At 44.4% G+C, this 18,800-nt stretch overlaps 1 protein-coding gene across 2 annotated transcripts in view; it reads right to left on the minus strand.

Moving 5' to 3' along the window:
* Nucleotides 1-18,773, minus strand: part of LOC137601306 (mannosyl-oligosaccharide 1,2-alpha-mannosidase IC) — a 134,746-nt gene extending 115,973 nt beyond the window's left edge. For both annotated transcript variants that reach the window (XM_068323450.1, XM_068323449.1), the window contains exon 1: nucleotides 18,102-18,773. In XM_068323450.1, coding sequence (XP_068179551.1) covers nucleotides 18,102-18,653 — 552 coding nt within the window. In that variant the 5' untranslated portion in view covers nucleotides 18,654-18,773. The remainder of the gene's footprint in view (nucleotides 1-18,101) is intronic.
* Between the last annotated feature and the right edge of the window lie 27 nt (nucleotides 18,774-18,800).

Here is an 18,800-nt window from a genome sequence, read left to right on the forward strand (position 1 = left end):
CGCTTCTGTAAAGTTATTACTGTGCTTACTTCTCCTTTTGTGCAGCTGGATATCTGTCTCTCTCTAAAACTCTGAAAAATATTAAAGTTCAACCGTTTTTGTCTTTAAACACAAAGGCCCGAACATTATTCACGCCTCACAGTTTGCAGGAGAACGGTTGTAAAACAGGCCAAACAGCAAATATTCAGACGAATTAAAAAGGTGGCAGCTATGTGTACAAACCTGAAAGTTTTAAACATTAAAATCAGAATAAAATGTGTCCAAAGAAACTCCCAACAGGATCAATCAGACACCGTAACACAAGCGTACAGTAACGGTACTCGGTCTCAGAGCAGAACGGCACGTGTATAAAAAACTAAAAAACTAAATGAAACGTCATTTGATGTGTTGCCAACTGAACGGCTGAGCGTTGGGGATGTGACAGCTCATACGTGTTATCACTTTCCAATGCGGCTGCCGGTTTCCTGACATGAGGTGTCAACACACTAAAAAAAAAAAAAACTGCTCAAAAGCGTTCTTTCCAGTAGCAGCCAGGGACGGGGTAATTGGTGCTCGGCATGGGGTAGGTACAGAAGTGGGAGTGATGTCATTACTAAGCTATGGGGGGACTCCAATGGGGGTGGGGGGCAGCTTCCAGCCCCACCCTTTGCGCCCCTTTCCACCCATTCCCCACCAACGACACTGCTGACACCACCTCTGAAACACTGAATGTGTATGACTCCAGCCGTGACAAAGAGCGATACTGTCCAACCCCCCCTTTAAGAGGCTCTCTGGTCCTGCCTATGAATAGCTCTCCTTTTGCATTTCCCAGAATCCCCTGCAATAATACGTGGGTTGTCATTCACCCCATTAGGTGTCAGGGCATTGCAGAGGCCTCCCTCGGAGTCTTGTTTTTGAGGTATATGCCATGTTGGGTACCAACCCCCTCCCTCCCGGCCCCTCCTGGCCCCCCCATCCCAGCCCTAGTCTGATGAAACAATAGACATCTTTGTCTCACTTCCCACTTTTCATCAACAGGGCGTTGTGTGATTGGCTCTCAGTGTCGGGCAGAAACCAGTGAAACCAGTGCAGCATCTCCTCATTCAGACCTGTGCCAATCAGAGATGTCTGCAGACAACGCGCTTTTTAGGCAATCGACACAGACGGGACGGACATCACTGATGGCCACATTCACAAATGTTGTGTCATCCATCCTAGTTAGTTTCATCACACTCTCTTGGCAAGACTTCCTTTTAATAAAGGAAGTCCTGCCCCTTTTAGCAGGAAATAAAACAATTCAGTGTAGAAATTCACCTGGTACAGTCGTCAAAACTGACAGTCTGATGTGGGCGATCTGATTAAACACTAAAATGGTTTGTTTCACACAGGCAAACAAATATCGTTACACCATGAATTCATTACTCCACAAAACAGATATCAATCGAAACAAATCCAAGCTACCATCTCTTTTAACACACTACTATGTCAACTTATTACAAGGCATGCTAATCCGAATTGTCTTATCAATACAGATACAGCCTCTTAGCAAAGTTAAATGTGATAATGAACCTGTTTTTATTATCCATTAAACGTGTATCTGATGTGTTACATTTAGGTAGACAGATCGATAGATCGATAGCTCGATAGATCGATAGCTCGATAGATCGATAGATATTCAGTATATAAGTGGCTCTGGATTAGATTACTGTAAAAATTGGGGGAGCATGCTGGATATTGTTGTTATACATCCCCATTACTCTGTTTGACTGACATATGCAATTAAATCCAACAACACACAACTTTGTTTGAGTTGGCACAAAAGAAAATCATCCAAATATCTCATTAAGAATCAAACAACAAATCACTATTCATCAGATGTTCCAATTACAGTTGGAAATATTTAATCATTCTGGGGGGGTTTTTGTGGAAAAAACAGCAGACGGGAATCAGGAGGCTTGTGCATGCAGATGGGAACTGAAACATGAATTAAAGAGCAACAAAATAAAGAACAACATATCAACAAGACGTGTTCGCCTCTGCAGTTTTCCATCCTCATCAGACAGTTTTAGTTCTATTTAGTATTTTTTCTCCACAGAATCAGAAACTTTGAGGCGCTGACAGAAACTGAGACTGACAGCATCTGTTAGTAACTTTCACCACGCTCTCCATGTCACCAGATGGACGACCTGCATTGATGCAAAGCCCACCTTTCTTCACCCTCGCCCTCACACCCCCCTGTGCCTCGACGAGCAAATGGGCCACTTCGCCGGTGCAGCTGCTGTAATTGGAAAGAAAATGGTCTCCTGCTCTGCGAATATTTCACCCGGGTGTAGCAGTCGAATGGGACGGCTCAGTGATATACCCAATGCATATTCTGCAGGCTTTAACACGGCAGGCCTCGCCTCCATCCTCGGGAACCTGAACCCCTCATTGAGACGCTCTTATTCCACCCCAGCTCCCAACCATTAGCACCCAGAGAAAAATAGACTCTGACAGGGTGAATAGTTACAGTAATTATTGTAATATGGACCATTATGAAAAATTAAATTGAACTATATTGAAAAATGCATCAAGGTCAGAGTACAGTTTCTATTAAGATTAAAGAGAGCTGTTGTGCTGCAGCACAAATTATTTATCATGTAGGTTTAAATGGTCTTTGAGCCGTCGACTCAGAAAAACAACATCCACGTATGTCTGTGTGTCGTCGACGAAAGAAACGTAAGAAAGGAGTTTGCGTTTATCTCGACTGACATAAATCGTAATGTAACATAAATCCCCTGTTCAGTGTTTCTATTTGTGTAAATTACGATCTTTATGTTTCACCGCAGACTTCTGAGATAGAGATCTTTACAGCTGTTAAGGCTCGCTGAGTCCAATCTGAGGATCTGTAAATATAGGCTCTATATGCATAAATTTTCTTCTTCACAGCTCCCTCGGGATTTCCCGTTATTCCACAGGCAACAAGGCGATAGGTGGTGGTGGGGGGGTTGGGGTGTTTGAACATAACACAACACTCTGCACACGCTCATTAGCAAAATCCAGGAGGTGAAAAGAGGCACAGGGTTCCCTCACAGGCTGAAGGCACTTCTATGATCTTCAAACAGATCAGTTAGTTCGCTCAAATTCCATGAAATCTTTATCCATTTCTGAGAGAATCAAAAGCATCACGCGGTGGAAGTCTCCGTCTCGGTTTGTGTTACCTCACCAACCTCTGCTCCTGTGCAACGTATCTGCTGTAAGTGTATTACATAACGTGTATCCGCACTCGGATATGAATAAAGATGTAGGGAAATATCTATTAAAATCTGAAACAGTACAAACACACTGCCAGCATTTTCTGAAAAAAATCAAAATATTCTCCAATAAAGTCATTTTATGAAGCAAAAAAATGCAAAATATTTGCAGACATGTGTCTTAACTTCTCAACAAAATCATGCCTCATGCTACCCAAGAGCTAAAAATAATACATTTTTATACAGAAACTGGACATAATAATAACGACATCATAGAAAGCACTAAAATCTTCTCAGACCACCAAACTGAGACTATCAATGGCGACACATCTCTCTCTATGAGCTATACATTCCTCCTGAGTCCCTTAACCCGATAAATAACCTCAAATACATTCAGGGACCCACTAAAAATATCAGCCTTCATCTGTGAATATATAAAACTGAGCCACAGGAATTGAAAATTTATTTGATCCGCTAGGTGCCGGGAACAAGGGAATGAAAGCGTGGTTGAGGCGAATCACCTGATGGTTCCAGGTCATTGCAGGAGCTGTTTGTCATGGTCAAAGTCTTCAGGGGGGAGAGATTAGGTAAGCAAAGCAATATGTCTACCAACATACGCCTCGAGCCCATCCTCGCCCCCTCAGAGTAAATAACCTGAGTGTCAGCCGCTGACCCGACAGAAAATTACCTTATTGATCCCCACAGTGATTTTTTTCAGCGTGGCCTTTTCTCTCCAGGACTCACAGCAGCAGTTTTGTCAGAAGGTACTGTCGACCAGAATAAATCTTTGTATGTGGTTGTTTGCGTTAGCAAAAAGTTGCATGGGGGAATTGAGAGATCGGATGGCCCTGCTGAGTAATTCTTCGTTGGACTATGTTGAGAAACATGGGGAAATTGGTTTTTGCACATATTAAGCCACCAACACAAGTGAAAGTTAGAAGGAAGCACAACTGGCTTCCAGAGCGCTCTCAGGGAAATGCATTCCTCTACCAAATCAAACGCACACCCAAACAAAGGCAGGCAAGAATTTTCCCCTTTTTCCATTCTGTGTTAGCTGTAATTTACAGGACCCCCCCCCCAGGGGTGGGGGGGGGGATGTCTTGGACTTAAGCAGAGAGAGGCAAAATGAGGCCAGTCATCTCAGAGTATTCAGCCTAGGGGGCAAATGTTCAACACACCTCAGGGGAAAGTGCCAGCACACAAACACTCATCCCCGCTTGAACTTCTTTTGCGTTCCCATTTCTCACTACTGTGCTTCTCATTTAAAAGCCTTTTCTTCTCCTTTTCTTCCATTGCATTCGGGCAGCATGAGCTCTCAGTTATGAGCCATAAGCGTCACAATGACTAGTGGAACGAGGAGGCCGGTCGCTTCCCCTGTTGCCTGCTAAAACATAAAAATCGTCGACTAAAGCCCAGCATTGTCTCCTAACTTTAAATGCTTAAGTTGGCAATCGTGCGGCCTTTTAATCCCAGGCTACTCCATGTGCTCCTCGACTTGCCGCCGGGGGGGTGGGGAGGAGCTAAAGAGATTTAACTCAGAAGAAAAAGAAGCAAGAATTAAGAAAGAATTTGAATTAAGGGGCCAATTAAGGGGAGGAGTTATCTACCCTCATGAAGAGTGTGACGGGGTAATAGAAGGTCAGAATATTCTTTAGAAATATGGTAAATACTGCATTCATTTTCACGCCCAAAATATACAGCTGTGATGATGAAGATGTGGCTTTTGTGTGGGTCTTCATCAAACTAGGATATTCCCTTACTTCTGAAGGACGTGATTTGTAAGCTGGAGCTACGCCGCTTCATTTACGACATGATTTATTTTATTTGAAGAAGAAAAACAGCAGATCTTCCGATTTAAATATCGCAAGTCACGCATATTGCGATTCCGATAACATTTCAATTAAGTGTTCAGCCCCTTCTTTGAGTGACAAGAACAAAATTAAAACCAGATGTCTTGTTGAGTTACGGCGTGTCACCGGCGGCTGGATGAGACCTCCAATATAATTCAAAATGCTAAGAGGAGAGAGGAGGAGGCAAACGGAGGTGGGATTATGAGGTGAGGGTGGATGATGAAAACGGGAGGAAGGCGTGGTGACTCACAGCTCACCTCAGCTAAGAAATTAGAATGAGCTACACGAGCCATAAATCTTCATCGTCTTCCTCACGCTGTCCGATAAAATAAGCTGCTTGTAGAATGGAGGTGGGTGACCACACGCTGAGACGGCACTTCTCGTGAACCTTTGCAGTATCAATAACAGGCTGCAGGAAATTCCAATTCCCGATTCCTGTTTTTCCCGTTCTAACCTGTGGATGAGTGTGAGGCGACCTCTGACCTCAAAGTATACGAACGGCCAGATAACATCAGTACGGCGGCAGAAATGCAGCGAGTTGACGCTGATACGGTTTGATCTCAAAAGAAAACATTTTCTGCTGAGCCCACTTCCCATTTCCTGCTTCAGACCAGGAAAGTGAAAAGCTGAACCAGCATTCCCAGCTTCTCAACTGGTTTCAGCTCCATCCCCCCTCGCTGAGGGATGTGGGATCAAATCCAATTACGGCTACAAGATTACAGTTTACCTTCGAAACACGTTTCATTTCTCTTGGAAGACTCAGTGATAGTCAGCTGGAGGGCGTGAACGACACCCGTTTTGCCCTTGACTACGTCTTTTATACCATGGAAAGAACTTTAAAAACACCTCGCGTCAAAACCAGCTGCTACTTGGCTCATATTTTAAACCTCAAAACCGATTGGCCCAGAGGAAGGAAAACCCGCTACGCAGCTAAGCTGACGATAAACATCAGGCTAACGTTCTCAGTGGTGTTCATGGAGGAGGAAATGTAGAGCAACGGGCAGCTGATGTGGTTTTGGACGGAGTCAAGCAGTTTGGAATGTACAGTGTTTAGTGACGATGGGATTTTTACTTATAGAGCACAAAATATCAGTCAGACAGATAGATAACATGCTGAGTCAACCAGGACAAAATTTGATAAAGACGAAGCAGAAAACAAAGACGTATCGTGTATTCATGCCCACGGTTCAAAACTGGCATGCATGAGAACATGCATTTATGCATTAGTAAGGGGTAGGTGGGCGTTGATGAACTGTGCGGCTGCACAGAGGCCAAACTCATTCAAAGTTGCCGGGTGCTACCGCATGCATACCAAAGCGACATGCAAATTCACACGAGAGGTGAACTCGTGGGAGATCTGAAAAAAAAAACCACAGATGTCCGGGGTGTTAGGAGCATTTAGATGCCGTACTCTTTATGTAAATGCATGTCAAGAGACTGTAAGTAGTTCAGTGGGGCGTTGGCGCATTAGCATTCATCTTCAAATGATAAATGGATGGGGGGAAAAAAGGGCTGATTCGACACTAATGGTACTGAAGGAGCGAGGCAAAGAATTAAAGTTGGACGGATTACAAGCAGAATGGGGATGACAGTTTTCAGAAATGTTTAAAAAAAAAAAAAATTCTACTGGAGCTGGATCAAAATCAACGCATTAAAATAAAAAATAAAAAAGAATCGTCCTCTGTTCTGTCTGATTCATCTCCTTGTTGCGAACACGCAGCTAACCCTTCGTCGTCATTCCAGGCCCACTGATTTGTGCATTCCCGGCAAACACATGTATTAAATTTCCCCACATCCACTCATCACCCGACCTCGTGGTCTGCCCACTCAGCTGCTCCTCATTCCTAACCAAGCATATATTATATTTAGAGCATAGCTATCAGTTGCACCATGTCAGATCAACACTATGACCTCAAGAGTCCGGCGCCTGCCCACAGCTATTCATTCATTTGTAGCTTTACTCCATATTATTATCACCTACCACAACTACAGGGGAATTTAGAACCGAACCAACCAATAAGTCAAATGTGGACAAACATTACTAAACAATACTTTCGGAGCACTGTTGTCAACGGTTTCAGTTCAGGAACTATGCAGCGCCAACGGTAACAGCACCTCAACGCGAGTCACAGTTATCATTGGGATGTCTCCAGTAAACTGTGTGTCAGTGTCCAATGGTGTGGGAGTAGAAGCATATATTAATCAGCAGCCAGTTCCCCTTCCCCTGACTCGCCGTGCAGCTTCCTACGCTTTGGAGCAGGATTAGAGATGGAGGTTGAGTTTTAGATGGGGGGGGGGGTGTTACTGTACGGTAGTGGCAGACGTATAAAGCATCGTTTCAAATCGAGGAGAGACTCGAAGAGCTGCTGGACCGAGAGCGGTGATACAAAAACGTTGCCAGGAGACATGCTGGAGAAACTTTAGCCCAATTAGAGCGTTCATTCATTCCATCAAGCGGTTGTGCCGTACGAGTCAACCCCAGGTAGAAAAGACTTCCGGACTGAACAGTGTTTTATTTTGGTGTCTTGATCCCAGAGACTCTATTGACTGTGGTATCTTCTGTACAACAGAAAGGATCGCCGGCCCCCACCACCGCCAAAACGATCGCATCAAACAGCACCGGCGCTACGGCCAGTTTGTACCATTATTGATTCCACCCCCTGACTTCCCCCTGAATGGGGCCCCCGCCACTCAAAATGAGTTGGCAAAGGCAAGAGTCCAAAATTGACTTAATTATTGATAAAAGTGACATCTTTTATTGGGAGGGGCGATGGGTGGGTTTTACTTCTGGCAATTATATTAATAACCGGACAATTAAAAACCAAATTAGTGCACACACACACACACACACACACAGACACACACACACACACACGTCCATTTGATGATGCATTTCAACTGAGGCGCAGTTATTGGTTCTAATTACATTGATAATTGTGGCTCACACAGTTAATTAAGCTTGATGACTAATATTGACATCATTATGAGCACTAAATGCTGACATAAATAAATGTTTGCAGCGTTAAAGACAAACCAACTCCCTCGCCGTCCACACCCATCACATCCGTGGGACCAACAAAGCGTCTCTTGTTTTCACGTCTAGCGTCCTCACACCTGACGCCTCACATCATCTATTCTACAATTACTCTGACGTTCAATCACAACGTTTGAAAGCCATGATTACAGATCAGATTACAGTGTTAGCGGATGAATCATCACGGCCGTTAGCGCGGGACGCTAACATGAGCGGCGTTTGCCAATGGGATCCATCTGTTTCGGTGGGCAGGATGATGGGAGTCAGGCAGGCGTGAAGGAACGTTTGATCTCGCTTTACGGGAAAGAGTACAACAGCACAGCGTTTCCCAAACAGAAAGGTCAGTCTGAATGATAAGAAAGCACAGCAGAATGAAAAGATAGCAGGAGGAGGAAGTGGAAGGGAGAGAGTCATGTGTGTTTAGGGTGTGAGGAGGAATTCAACAGAACTGGAGGCCTGGAGGACAAGCCCTAAAAACAGAGAGCTGAGACTCGCTGTAAATTATTAATGTGAATGCTGAAGAAGTGACTTCACTGCACAGGTAAGGCACACGAATCACAAAGCGTGAGTCGCAAACTGTGACAACAACACACACACACACACGCATGAACAGGGGATGCTAGTGATAAATCATGGATCATCTTCACACACACTTCCTGTTTCAGGACATGGAGTCAAGCCAACTCATCCAGTAAAACAAGGGAAACATGTCAACGAAAAAGGTGCAAAACGAGGTTAAAGGATGTAAACAAAGAATGTTCCCAAAGGGACGAGTGTGACAAAGCCGACATTATCTTTTAAGACAAAATAATAAATCCTAGTTTCACAAAAGAAAAACAGCTCCTCTGTTTAATTTCGCAATTTCTTGGTGTTTTGATCAACATCAGTTTCAGCACCTTTATTTCAACAGAGACTAACATGCTAAAAGGTGTGTGCTTAAAACATTAGCATGTTTGCCTTTGACTTGTCCGGAATAAAAGTGTAGAAAATTTAATCAATTTATTTTCAAGCTTTATTTGTAGGACCTTTGAGTATTCTATATCGGAGATATTAAATTTTGCTGTGTAAATAATCATTTAACGGAGCAATGATGGTCACAATTTTCTGGCCAACTACAGCATTTTCCGCACTATAAGGCTCACCTAAAAGATTTTAATTTTCTCAAAAACCAACAGTGCACTTTATAATCCATTATAATCCAGTGTGCCTTATATATGGGAAAAGGTTTAAAATAGCCCATTCATTGAAGGTGCACCTTATAATCCTGTGCGTTTTATAATCCACTGTGCCTTATATGTTGAAAAGCTTTAAAATATCCCGTTCATTGAAGGTGTGCCTTATAGTTCAGAAAATACTGTAATCAATAAAGTAAAAACTGGGTAAATAAATACTCAAAGACCTCATTCGAGTTTATTTGCATATTATCATCTCTCCTGATGAGATATTAGCTCAGTGCCAAACCCTCCACTGTTAGCTGGGTTGGCCTGTGGAGCCATGTGTTTGTTTTGGTTTGGGCTTTTCTGCTCTGTTAGCTCTTTTAGCTCTGTTAGCATTGTAAGTTCATTCATGTGTTGACTTGCCTGCAAAAGTTCCCCTCTGGCCAACAGATCTCTGCATGTGTGATAGCAATGCTGTTAGAGGCATTGTTTCAGAACCAAACAGAGGAAAAACACCCGCATCAAAATCTTGGACGGCTGCCTCGAGGAATACAAAACAGAGATGAGTCGCTTACGAACAAAAGAAAGCTCCTCTCTCAGCACATTTGATATCATTTATGAATCCTACATTTGGAGATAAATACTCTTCATCACAGTGCAGAGTGCATTAGAAGGATAGCTTTGCATGCGACAGAAACTTTATTATCATGTTGGTCCGATGACTTGTTCAATACATCACACTGGTTTGTACCAATGGAACTCCATATAGTGTTTGGATTGCAGTTTAGGATCTAATGACAAAATGAAGCTGTTGCTAAGCTACGATCCCATGTTTAGCTTAATAACAGGCATGCAGGCACATGATTGGCAAAGAAAAACAAAATCACATGACATGCCCGGGCTTGAGCTCCTCATACGTACCGGATCTCCACGAGAGATGAATTGGGAAAGAACATTTTTATCATTTCATGTCAATCCAGAAAAAAATTTCATTAAAACCTCACAACTCTGTCAGGAGGGGTCAACACATGTTGTATTTTTCCACCAACATAGTGACATTAATAAAGTATATATGTCATTTTGATATTATATATGCCACACGAATGGAGAGAGCGAGGCTAACAAACATTGGAGTCATCATCGTATCCGGAAGGGGGCACGGCAGAAACCTGATGGGAACGTTCGGTTTAGCAGCAGAGTTCCACTCTAATTGTGGACCATATTAACTTGGAGACAGATCGAGCTAACAGTACAGTTTGCACATTAAAAGTGTAATAAGATCATTAGCATGACTCAGAAGTACCCAAGTCTGAGCACAGGGGATCAAGGTAGGAGCTGACTTGGCTCTGAAACGGCGCTAATGCCTCTCCTTTGTGCTGATTGACTGACAGGCTGCTTGGTTTTATGACACCTCTGTCAGGATTACATATTCCACTTTTCCCTGTCAATACCAAGGCTGCATACTAAATATCAATTATTCTCCATTTATGAGTGATCATGAGTGAAAGATTTCATTATCTCAACAGCTGATGAAAACAAAATTGTTAAGCATCATTCTGAACATTTATTAACCTGATTTCTTTTCTGCAATTCCATCTTGAGAATTTGATTTTTTTTTCTCTATTTTATATCAACGTAAATGAAAACATCTGGGTTTCAGCTGCGGGACGGATTTCCCTACTGGATAAGAGAAATTAAGATGATTGACTCTGTATATTTTTTTACACTAAATCAATTCAAAAGATATAATTATGTATAATAATGTCAATATGCATTGGGGTTTTTTAGTTGGAGAGCTTTGCCTGAAGCCTTTATCAACTGGAGTTGGTGATGAGAAAATGAAAATATATGACAGCATTCAATGTCCTAAACAGGATTTGTTGAGGTAATAAAGCAGAAAATACATGACATCAGTATCTAGAAAAACATTCACCAGAATTTCTAATCAGTCAGAGGAGTTTCCTGTGGAATATCCCCATCACTTAACCAACGTACGCACCACAATTCACAGCGAGTGAAACATGATTCTCTTTATCTACAAGCTGCCGCTCTTAACTGAAACAACATGTGTGACGTTCTCCAGAAAACCGTTAACCGCAACCACAACTGAAACTGAACAGCAAAGTTCCACCCATTTCCTGTTATTGGAAGCCGCCGTATTGTCGTCGTCCACGTTCCTCCTTCCTCTTTCAAAAGTGAAAAAAATAAAAAATAAGTTCCAGAAATGGATTGTGACATGAAAGTAAAACAGTTAAATTAAATTTATAGGGAAAAAAGGTGGGTTTTTTTTAGGATATTCAAGGTTTGGGATGATATCTCCTATACAGTATCCAAACAAAATGTACAACCCTTTGAGATTTAAACTATACATAAAATGATCATTTTCTGTAGTTTATCAGAGCGGCTCTTAAATGCTGACTTGTCGACAGCTGCTTTCCTGAACGGGGGGGGGGGATTTTTGAGTGCTGTTTCACCAAGGACTGACATTTCATTTTGCACCATCTTCTCCTAGATAAATATCCTTTTTTTTTTAAAGTTTTTGAAGGGGTTTATTTATTGCAAAAAGACATCGCATGAGACGATCCTCCTTATTCAGCGGCTTCTGTCCGGTGTAATATTTGTCCTCCAGAGATACGCTCAAGGGCCTGTCACCAACACTTCTCATCCAATTAACCATCGGCGAACTGCTTGTTCCCGCACACTCAAACATTCATTAGTGTAGCTATTGGATCAGTTTATTTGTTATTTGTGTGCCTTTCCATCAACCGGAGGACGGATGAAAATTGCAATTATCTCGCAGCCCCCTTCGTCCGACCTCGATGGAAACCAGAAGAAATCCATACGGCTCCCTAATGAGCACTGAACACTGTTGCTGCCATTTGATTAGGTGTTTAATTGCGATAATAATGAACAAATACACCCAGCTCTCCTTAAAATGGTCTTGTAAGCTTTCGGCTAATTAATGCTATTTGCCCACTGATGCTGATGAAGAAGAAAATAAGCAAGGAGACGCCGTCTTTTCCAGTTCGATCCCCACTTGAAGCAAAGACGACACCGACTTGTGGAAGAGGTCTAGCGGGGGAAAAAAAGATGTTGTCCTCCGGGGACGCGCCCTAAATTGTGGGTCAAAGGCTTGAGAGCATTATTCAGTCGTCTTTAAAGTATGGATGAAATCATGTCACAACACAATACCAACAAAGGCAGAGAGGTCAGTCTGCAGCAGCAGCTCTCTGGTGGTGCCTGGTTGGCAGGAAACACGCCTGCGGCGGCGCGGCGGCGACACGCCGAGATGCAGGAAGGAGGCGACAGATTTCTATTTAAAAAAAAAAAATCACCAGCAATAAAAACTGACCAGATAAGAAGACATGTGGGGTCATGCTGCGTCCCCCCCCCCCGCCCCAATGCCGTGAACACAGCCACACATGTTGTTTCAGACCAATTAGACCAGAATAAAGGCAGGGGGTTGGAACTCTGCGGGGGAGGGGGGGTCGGCGTCCTCCATGCAGGCTAGTTGTTCTCTTTCCGACTGTTTTTCCTTCTGATTTGTTGATTTGTCAGGCTGGGTGAGGAAGAGGTGAGTGACGTTTTATTCCATATAGCTGGAGAGGAAGCAGAAGCAAACGATCCACTTCCTGTATCTAAACGTGAGGCCATTAATCCCTCAAGTGCAAAAAAAAAAAGGTCAGGGTCAAGGCCCAAGTCGAGTATGATTTTGGTTTTATCGTGAGATAAATCCCAAAGATGAGGAACACTGACGATCCTGACAGCATCAAGTCGGGAATGAAAGTGGATTTTTTTTTTTTGTTCCAGTATTCTTGATCCTTCAGGAGGGAGGATTAAGCTGTAAACTTACACTGACCCCATTGTGTCAGCAATACCGTCAACGCAAGATAAATGTGCATCCAAGAAACGGCACCAGAAAGGAAAAGCCCAATGTTGTAAGAACGTCTTTTTAGATGCTGGGGGGTTGGGGGGAGACAATGAAATCTGAGAAAAGCATGAGTTTACACGACTGCCGTCAGTAACGTGTCCACCAGCCTCTCTCGGCTTCTTAGCGCTCCTCTGTTGGAGACGGCGGTCAAGGATGTACAGGGATTCTAGTTTGGGACCCTTTCTGCTTTTTCTGGCAACTGCTGCAGCGCCCGCAGGCTTCGATAAACAGAGACACGGGGGCCTCGGACAAGAACAGCGAGCAAATAGACCGGCGAGGTCGTATTTAAAAAGACTGTGCAAATATGGAAGTGCGGAGGCAAAGAACAAGGAGGCGGTTTCAGGGAAAACATCTGCAAACTGTTGACTGGGACACGTCACTGAGAAGGGAAAAGCTGTGTGAGACCCGACGCTGCAGGGAAACGTTTAACAAAACGCACAAAACCAGGGATGTTAATGATTAATCAATGCCAAGATGAATTTTGGGGGGAAAAAAATATTACAGCATCATTTTAAATGACAGTCAATGCAGCCCAAAGAGGAGCAAGAAGCTAAACGTGACGTGGATGGAGGGGATGGAGGTGTTTCTATGAAGAAGACACCTCTGTTCTTCATGATTAATCAATTATGTATTGTTAAAGGGAACTATTGATTAGGTTAGATACAGAACATCTTTACTCTGACACACGATGAAAGGAAGAGTTGGACCTCGCAGGCCTGGCAAGAGGGAACAGCTGTTAAGGAGTTTTATTCTTTCAAGATGTGATTTAATCCTCCATTCCGGCCCCTGGCTCACAGCAAAACACACACACACACACACACACACACACACACAGAGCACGAAGGACAGAACACAGCAAACACACACACACACACACCAAAAATAAACAAATACGCCCATACAAAGCAGCCTATGTGCATCATGGAATTATCTATAAAGAGGTGTATACCAGTGCACGCATACACACACACACACACACACACACACACGCACGCACACACCTCTAGAAAAGCGTGCCTAAACAGAAATACTTGCCCTGGAGTTAATGCCCCCACCACAAAGCAGAAAACTGCCATGAGTGCAAAAAAGGATGTTAACTATCTTCCCCGTTTTCCTCCCATCCTTCCGTTCCCCCCCCCCCCCCCCTGCATCTCACCTGATCACCAACTTCCTGCAGTGATTGCCTGCAGGGAAAAGACCCAGTATTGTACGGTGTAATCAGCTTTTATTACTGACTGACAAAAAAAAAAAAAAAAAAGCTTCTCTGCTGGGCTCTGAAGTTTTTATCCTTCCTGTTATTCTGTGAAACACAGGATTTGTTTTCACCTTCAGGGTCACCTGTGCGGCGTGAGGGTGTGGCTTAAAGCAACCTGTCCACATCCTCAGTGTCAGTTTACCATCGGAGTTTTTATAACGTCAAACAAATCTTGGATGCACCCCATAATATGGATCTATTACAGAATTCAACAGTTCCTTCTTTGGGGTAAGGCTCAACCCTTCCAACAAGGTCCGGAAAAATCTGGACGGAAATGCAGAGATCAGATATATTTTGCCATTTCCAACCCTTTTCCTAAACTTACACAATCCAAAATTCAATGAGTTCTTCACAGCCACATGTTTGAGGCTCCCACCAAGTTTCATGAAATTCCAATAAGTGGATTTTGTGTTACGGACAAAAAAACAAACTGCACATGAAATAAAATAAATATAATTCATATAGGAAACATTCACAGGGTTTTCCAGAAACTAAATACTCTTAACTTAACTCCCCATGAATTGAACTCCAATTATTTTTAATTTATCCAGGTTAAAAAAAAAAAAAATCAACCTTTGGTCAAAAAAAATGTAAAAATTAGCCCAAACAGGAACAAACTGAGGGCCCATTTATTTATTGGTGTGACGTTTCTCCAGTCCTGCGTCAATGCCTGGCAGCAGCGGGTTGTTAATATCCATCTCAGGAGCCATTGACTTGCGAGATATATCAATACCCATCGACCCAGCAGCTCACTTCCTCACAGCCCAAAACACAATGATGGGGTCGTATTCCAAACAGCATCCACAGCGGAGAGGGAAAGCGCAAATGTTACGGCTCAGTGGGAGCGCCGGGAGAGTGTCAACCTTTTCCTTTAAGACTTTGTTCATCTCACGCTTCTTTCTTCTAAACGCAGCAGGTGGCCATTTTTCCGGGACTCAGGCTGAAGGTTGTTTGGCACACCTGCTTCTTCGCAGGGGACAGCAGGGGGGACCGAAGGGCGGAACGAGGTCACGGCGCTCACAAGCAACGCTTGGCAACACCGTTTTATTCAGACGACCGGCTCAGCGGTCATTACTGCTAAGAGGGAATTTTTAGATTGCAGACATAATAACTTGCACTGCACAACAGCAACAACATGAAATGTTTTGTATTATCTATGTAGTTTCACACTTTGTACACTCCTGAGAAGAGAAATGCATCTCTAGTCATCATATTTTGAACCATTACTTGTTGTTTTATTGATTAAAAGTTAAAATATAGGGTGATAAAATACAAAAACACGTGCTATGTGTCAAGAAATCTATTTTGGGGTAAAATTTAAAATATTCACGCAAACAAGGTAATTTCATCTGTCAGGTTTAGCTTATTTGTTCTTACTTACAACTTAATTTTGCTTCTTATTAGATTTCGTCCCAGACGACAGAGCGGTTCCTGTAAGATCACACTGTGCCTGAAGAGTCGAGATGTTATTTCAGTTTCTTCACCAACGTGTCGGTTTCATGAGGTAAAGCCAGAACGCCTCGTTCGTCTATCGGGAGAACAATGAAACCCCAGAACTCCTCCTCTGACACACGGAGGAGTCGGGATTCTGGGATGCGGGGCATTGGGAGAGTCTGTTGATGCAACGAAGCACCAGAAGACGGGAGATGTTACGGAAAGGGTAGCTTCCAAACCTGAACGAGTTGTCGAGTGTAAATGAACGACGACATGACATTTTTCTTCTCCTTGAAAAGCCGGCCAATCGGATTCAAGATGCCATCACCATGGCGCCATTTACTGAGCTGGAGTATCGTGACTTTTTGAAGACTACTGAACATCAACCTAATGTTTGTCTTCTCCCTAACAAACATGTTCCTTATTATTCTAAACAACAATAATAGTCATGCTTTACTTTGATTATTCTTAAATGCTCTTGAGATGAAGTTTAGCTTCGATTGAAAACTCGTTAAAGAAGGTAAAAATCACTTTTTAGTGGACCGTCTTTGCAAAACGTCTCACATTCCTTTAGTTGGCTGTATTTAAATGACGCTATCATTAATAAAGTAGATTCGTGACAACTTGAATCAGGCGTTCATTTGGCTTGACCTTTTGACCTCTTGACCTACCGCCGTAAACAGTTCCTACACTGTCTTAACCGACGGAGATCACAGCTTTTGGAGTTTTCTCCAAACTGGAATCAAATCTTTGTCTCTTAAACATCCACTGAGACGTTTCATCTCTAAGGTGGTGGTGGTGGTGGTGGAGGGGGGGGGGTCCACTTCCCTGACACACCACTCATTACTCTGAATTACCTGCACACACGCACAACTTTGACAACCGTAAAAAAAATTTTTTTTAAACCCGTGCAGAACTAAAGCGGAAACAGATGCAGATCATTGGATCAGCAACGGACGCCTCGACGGCCCGTCAAAGTCCAGATCGATCCGAATCCAGACGGGATCACACGCAGGAGGTGGGTTGGTGTTACTCTCATCTTCAAGCGGCTCTGGGTTTCACAGGAAACTGAACCGTCCATTAACAGGGGGGACGTAGGGGGGGGCGGGGGCATACCTGGAACAGGTAGACAGCACATTGGATGGCTTTAGCACCGTTCGCTGGCATTCCGGACGGGAGCTCAGCGAGGGGGCGGGCTGGCTTCAGAAAATGGGTGGTGTGTGATCAGACTGTCATTATGCCTCGTTTTCCCCCCTCAATTGGCCGTGGGTGCACAGAACACACACACACACACACACACACGGGGGGGGGGGCTGCTACTTGTTGGCACTTGAGGAAAACAATGCCCATTCACAGGGTGGGCATTGAGGCACTCGGAAGGCTGGAGCAGACCCTTTTTGTGGGCTTTGGATGGGGGGGGACCGTCTGTCTGGAATGTCACACACCAAAGGAAAAACCACCGAGACGCTGATTTTTCTTTGTACACAACAAAAGAATCCGAGAGGCGGATGAGTAAACATCTGATTCCACAGAAGTTTGCATCAAAAGAATAAAGATGCAGACATGAACCAGGTTTGGTTTTACAGCTCCTCCCTTGGAATTACGTCTGAGCTGGAGACACGAACGTCAACCGTCAGGACAAAAAGGCAACCAGAGAGACCGTAGGGGCAACAGAAGAGCAACTCAGAAGAGCATCGGCCTGAAGGGCGGCGGATGGAGGAGGATGACAGCCGCCTGGAAGTGAGAGTGATAACAGGACCCCCCCCCACCACCACCACATCTCCCCTTTGCCTTGAGTGAGAACAGATGTGTGATCCACAGACGCTCCCACTCTGGAGCCCCTATTGGAGCTGGGGGGGTGGGGGGGGGTCAACAAAAAAACTGACACACTGACTTCCAGAGCTGCTGGCCAAAGTGTCACTGAGCAGTCACGTGGTTTCCAGGCGGAGGGGGGGGCAAAGGTGATACAGCTGACACACACTCTCACACACACACACACACACACACACACACACACACACACCACCCTCTCCCTGTACAGTGACCGGCTGCAGTTTAACACACATTTTCAGAAATGACAATTATTCATTATTATTCTTGATGAAATATCTTTTATAAACATACTTCCTGTTTTACTCTTTACCCCTCTCCCCCCCCACTGACCCCACCCCCACCCCCACCCACCCGTCTCCTGCGCCACATCCACGCGTCCTGACGCATCTCCTCACCTCTTTGACTTTCTCCCGCCGCTCGTCGGTCTTCGGGTCGCTCGGTTTGCCTCCGTCCCTCCCCAGCGGGGGTTTGAGGAGACACCTCTTGAATCTACCGTAACTGAACGTATCCGAGTGGACGCTGTAGTCGGAGGCGGTGGCTTTCTCCGAGGCGGACTCGGTCCTGGACCTGAGGAGAGTCAGATCCTCCTGCGCTCTGCCGCCGGCCAGCCGCTCCTCGGCCCCCTCCCGGGACACGGACGGTTTGCGGCTCCAGGTTCTCATCTTGGTGCTGGTCTCTCCTTTGGTGGAGGTCATCGCCCCCGGGTGATCCAGCTCCTTGGGTCTTTTTAAATGCTCCCTGGCATCGTTTTCCGAGCCGACGGTGACGGGTTGGGTTTCGGTTTTGGATAAAAAAATGCGCTTCAACCGAACCGAATCGGGCAGAAAGAAAAGGGCCCCGAAACACAGCGTCACCAAACCGGACAGAAAGAGCAGAAAGACGAATTTCTGGGACAAACGCAGCCCCATGCCCGATGCAGACACACCGGGCAACTTTCGGAAAACCATTGAAACTTTTTTTTGTTGACGCGTCGCCTTAACTTCCAGTATTTACCCCTGACAGCCCCCCTCTAACGCGTCCTCTCTCTGCCACTTTGAGGCATGAGTACACACTGGATATGTGGGACTCTGAACACACACCCACCCCCCCTCCCT

Source organism: Antennarius striatus, chromosome 9 (assembly GCF_040054535.1).
Source record: "Antennarius striatus isolate MH-2024 chromosome 9, ASM4005453v1, whole genome shotgun sequence".
NCBI classification, from domain to species: Eukaryota; Metazoa; Chordata; class Actinopteri; order Lophiiformes; family Antennariidae; genus Antennarius; species Antennarius striatus.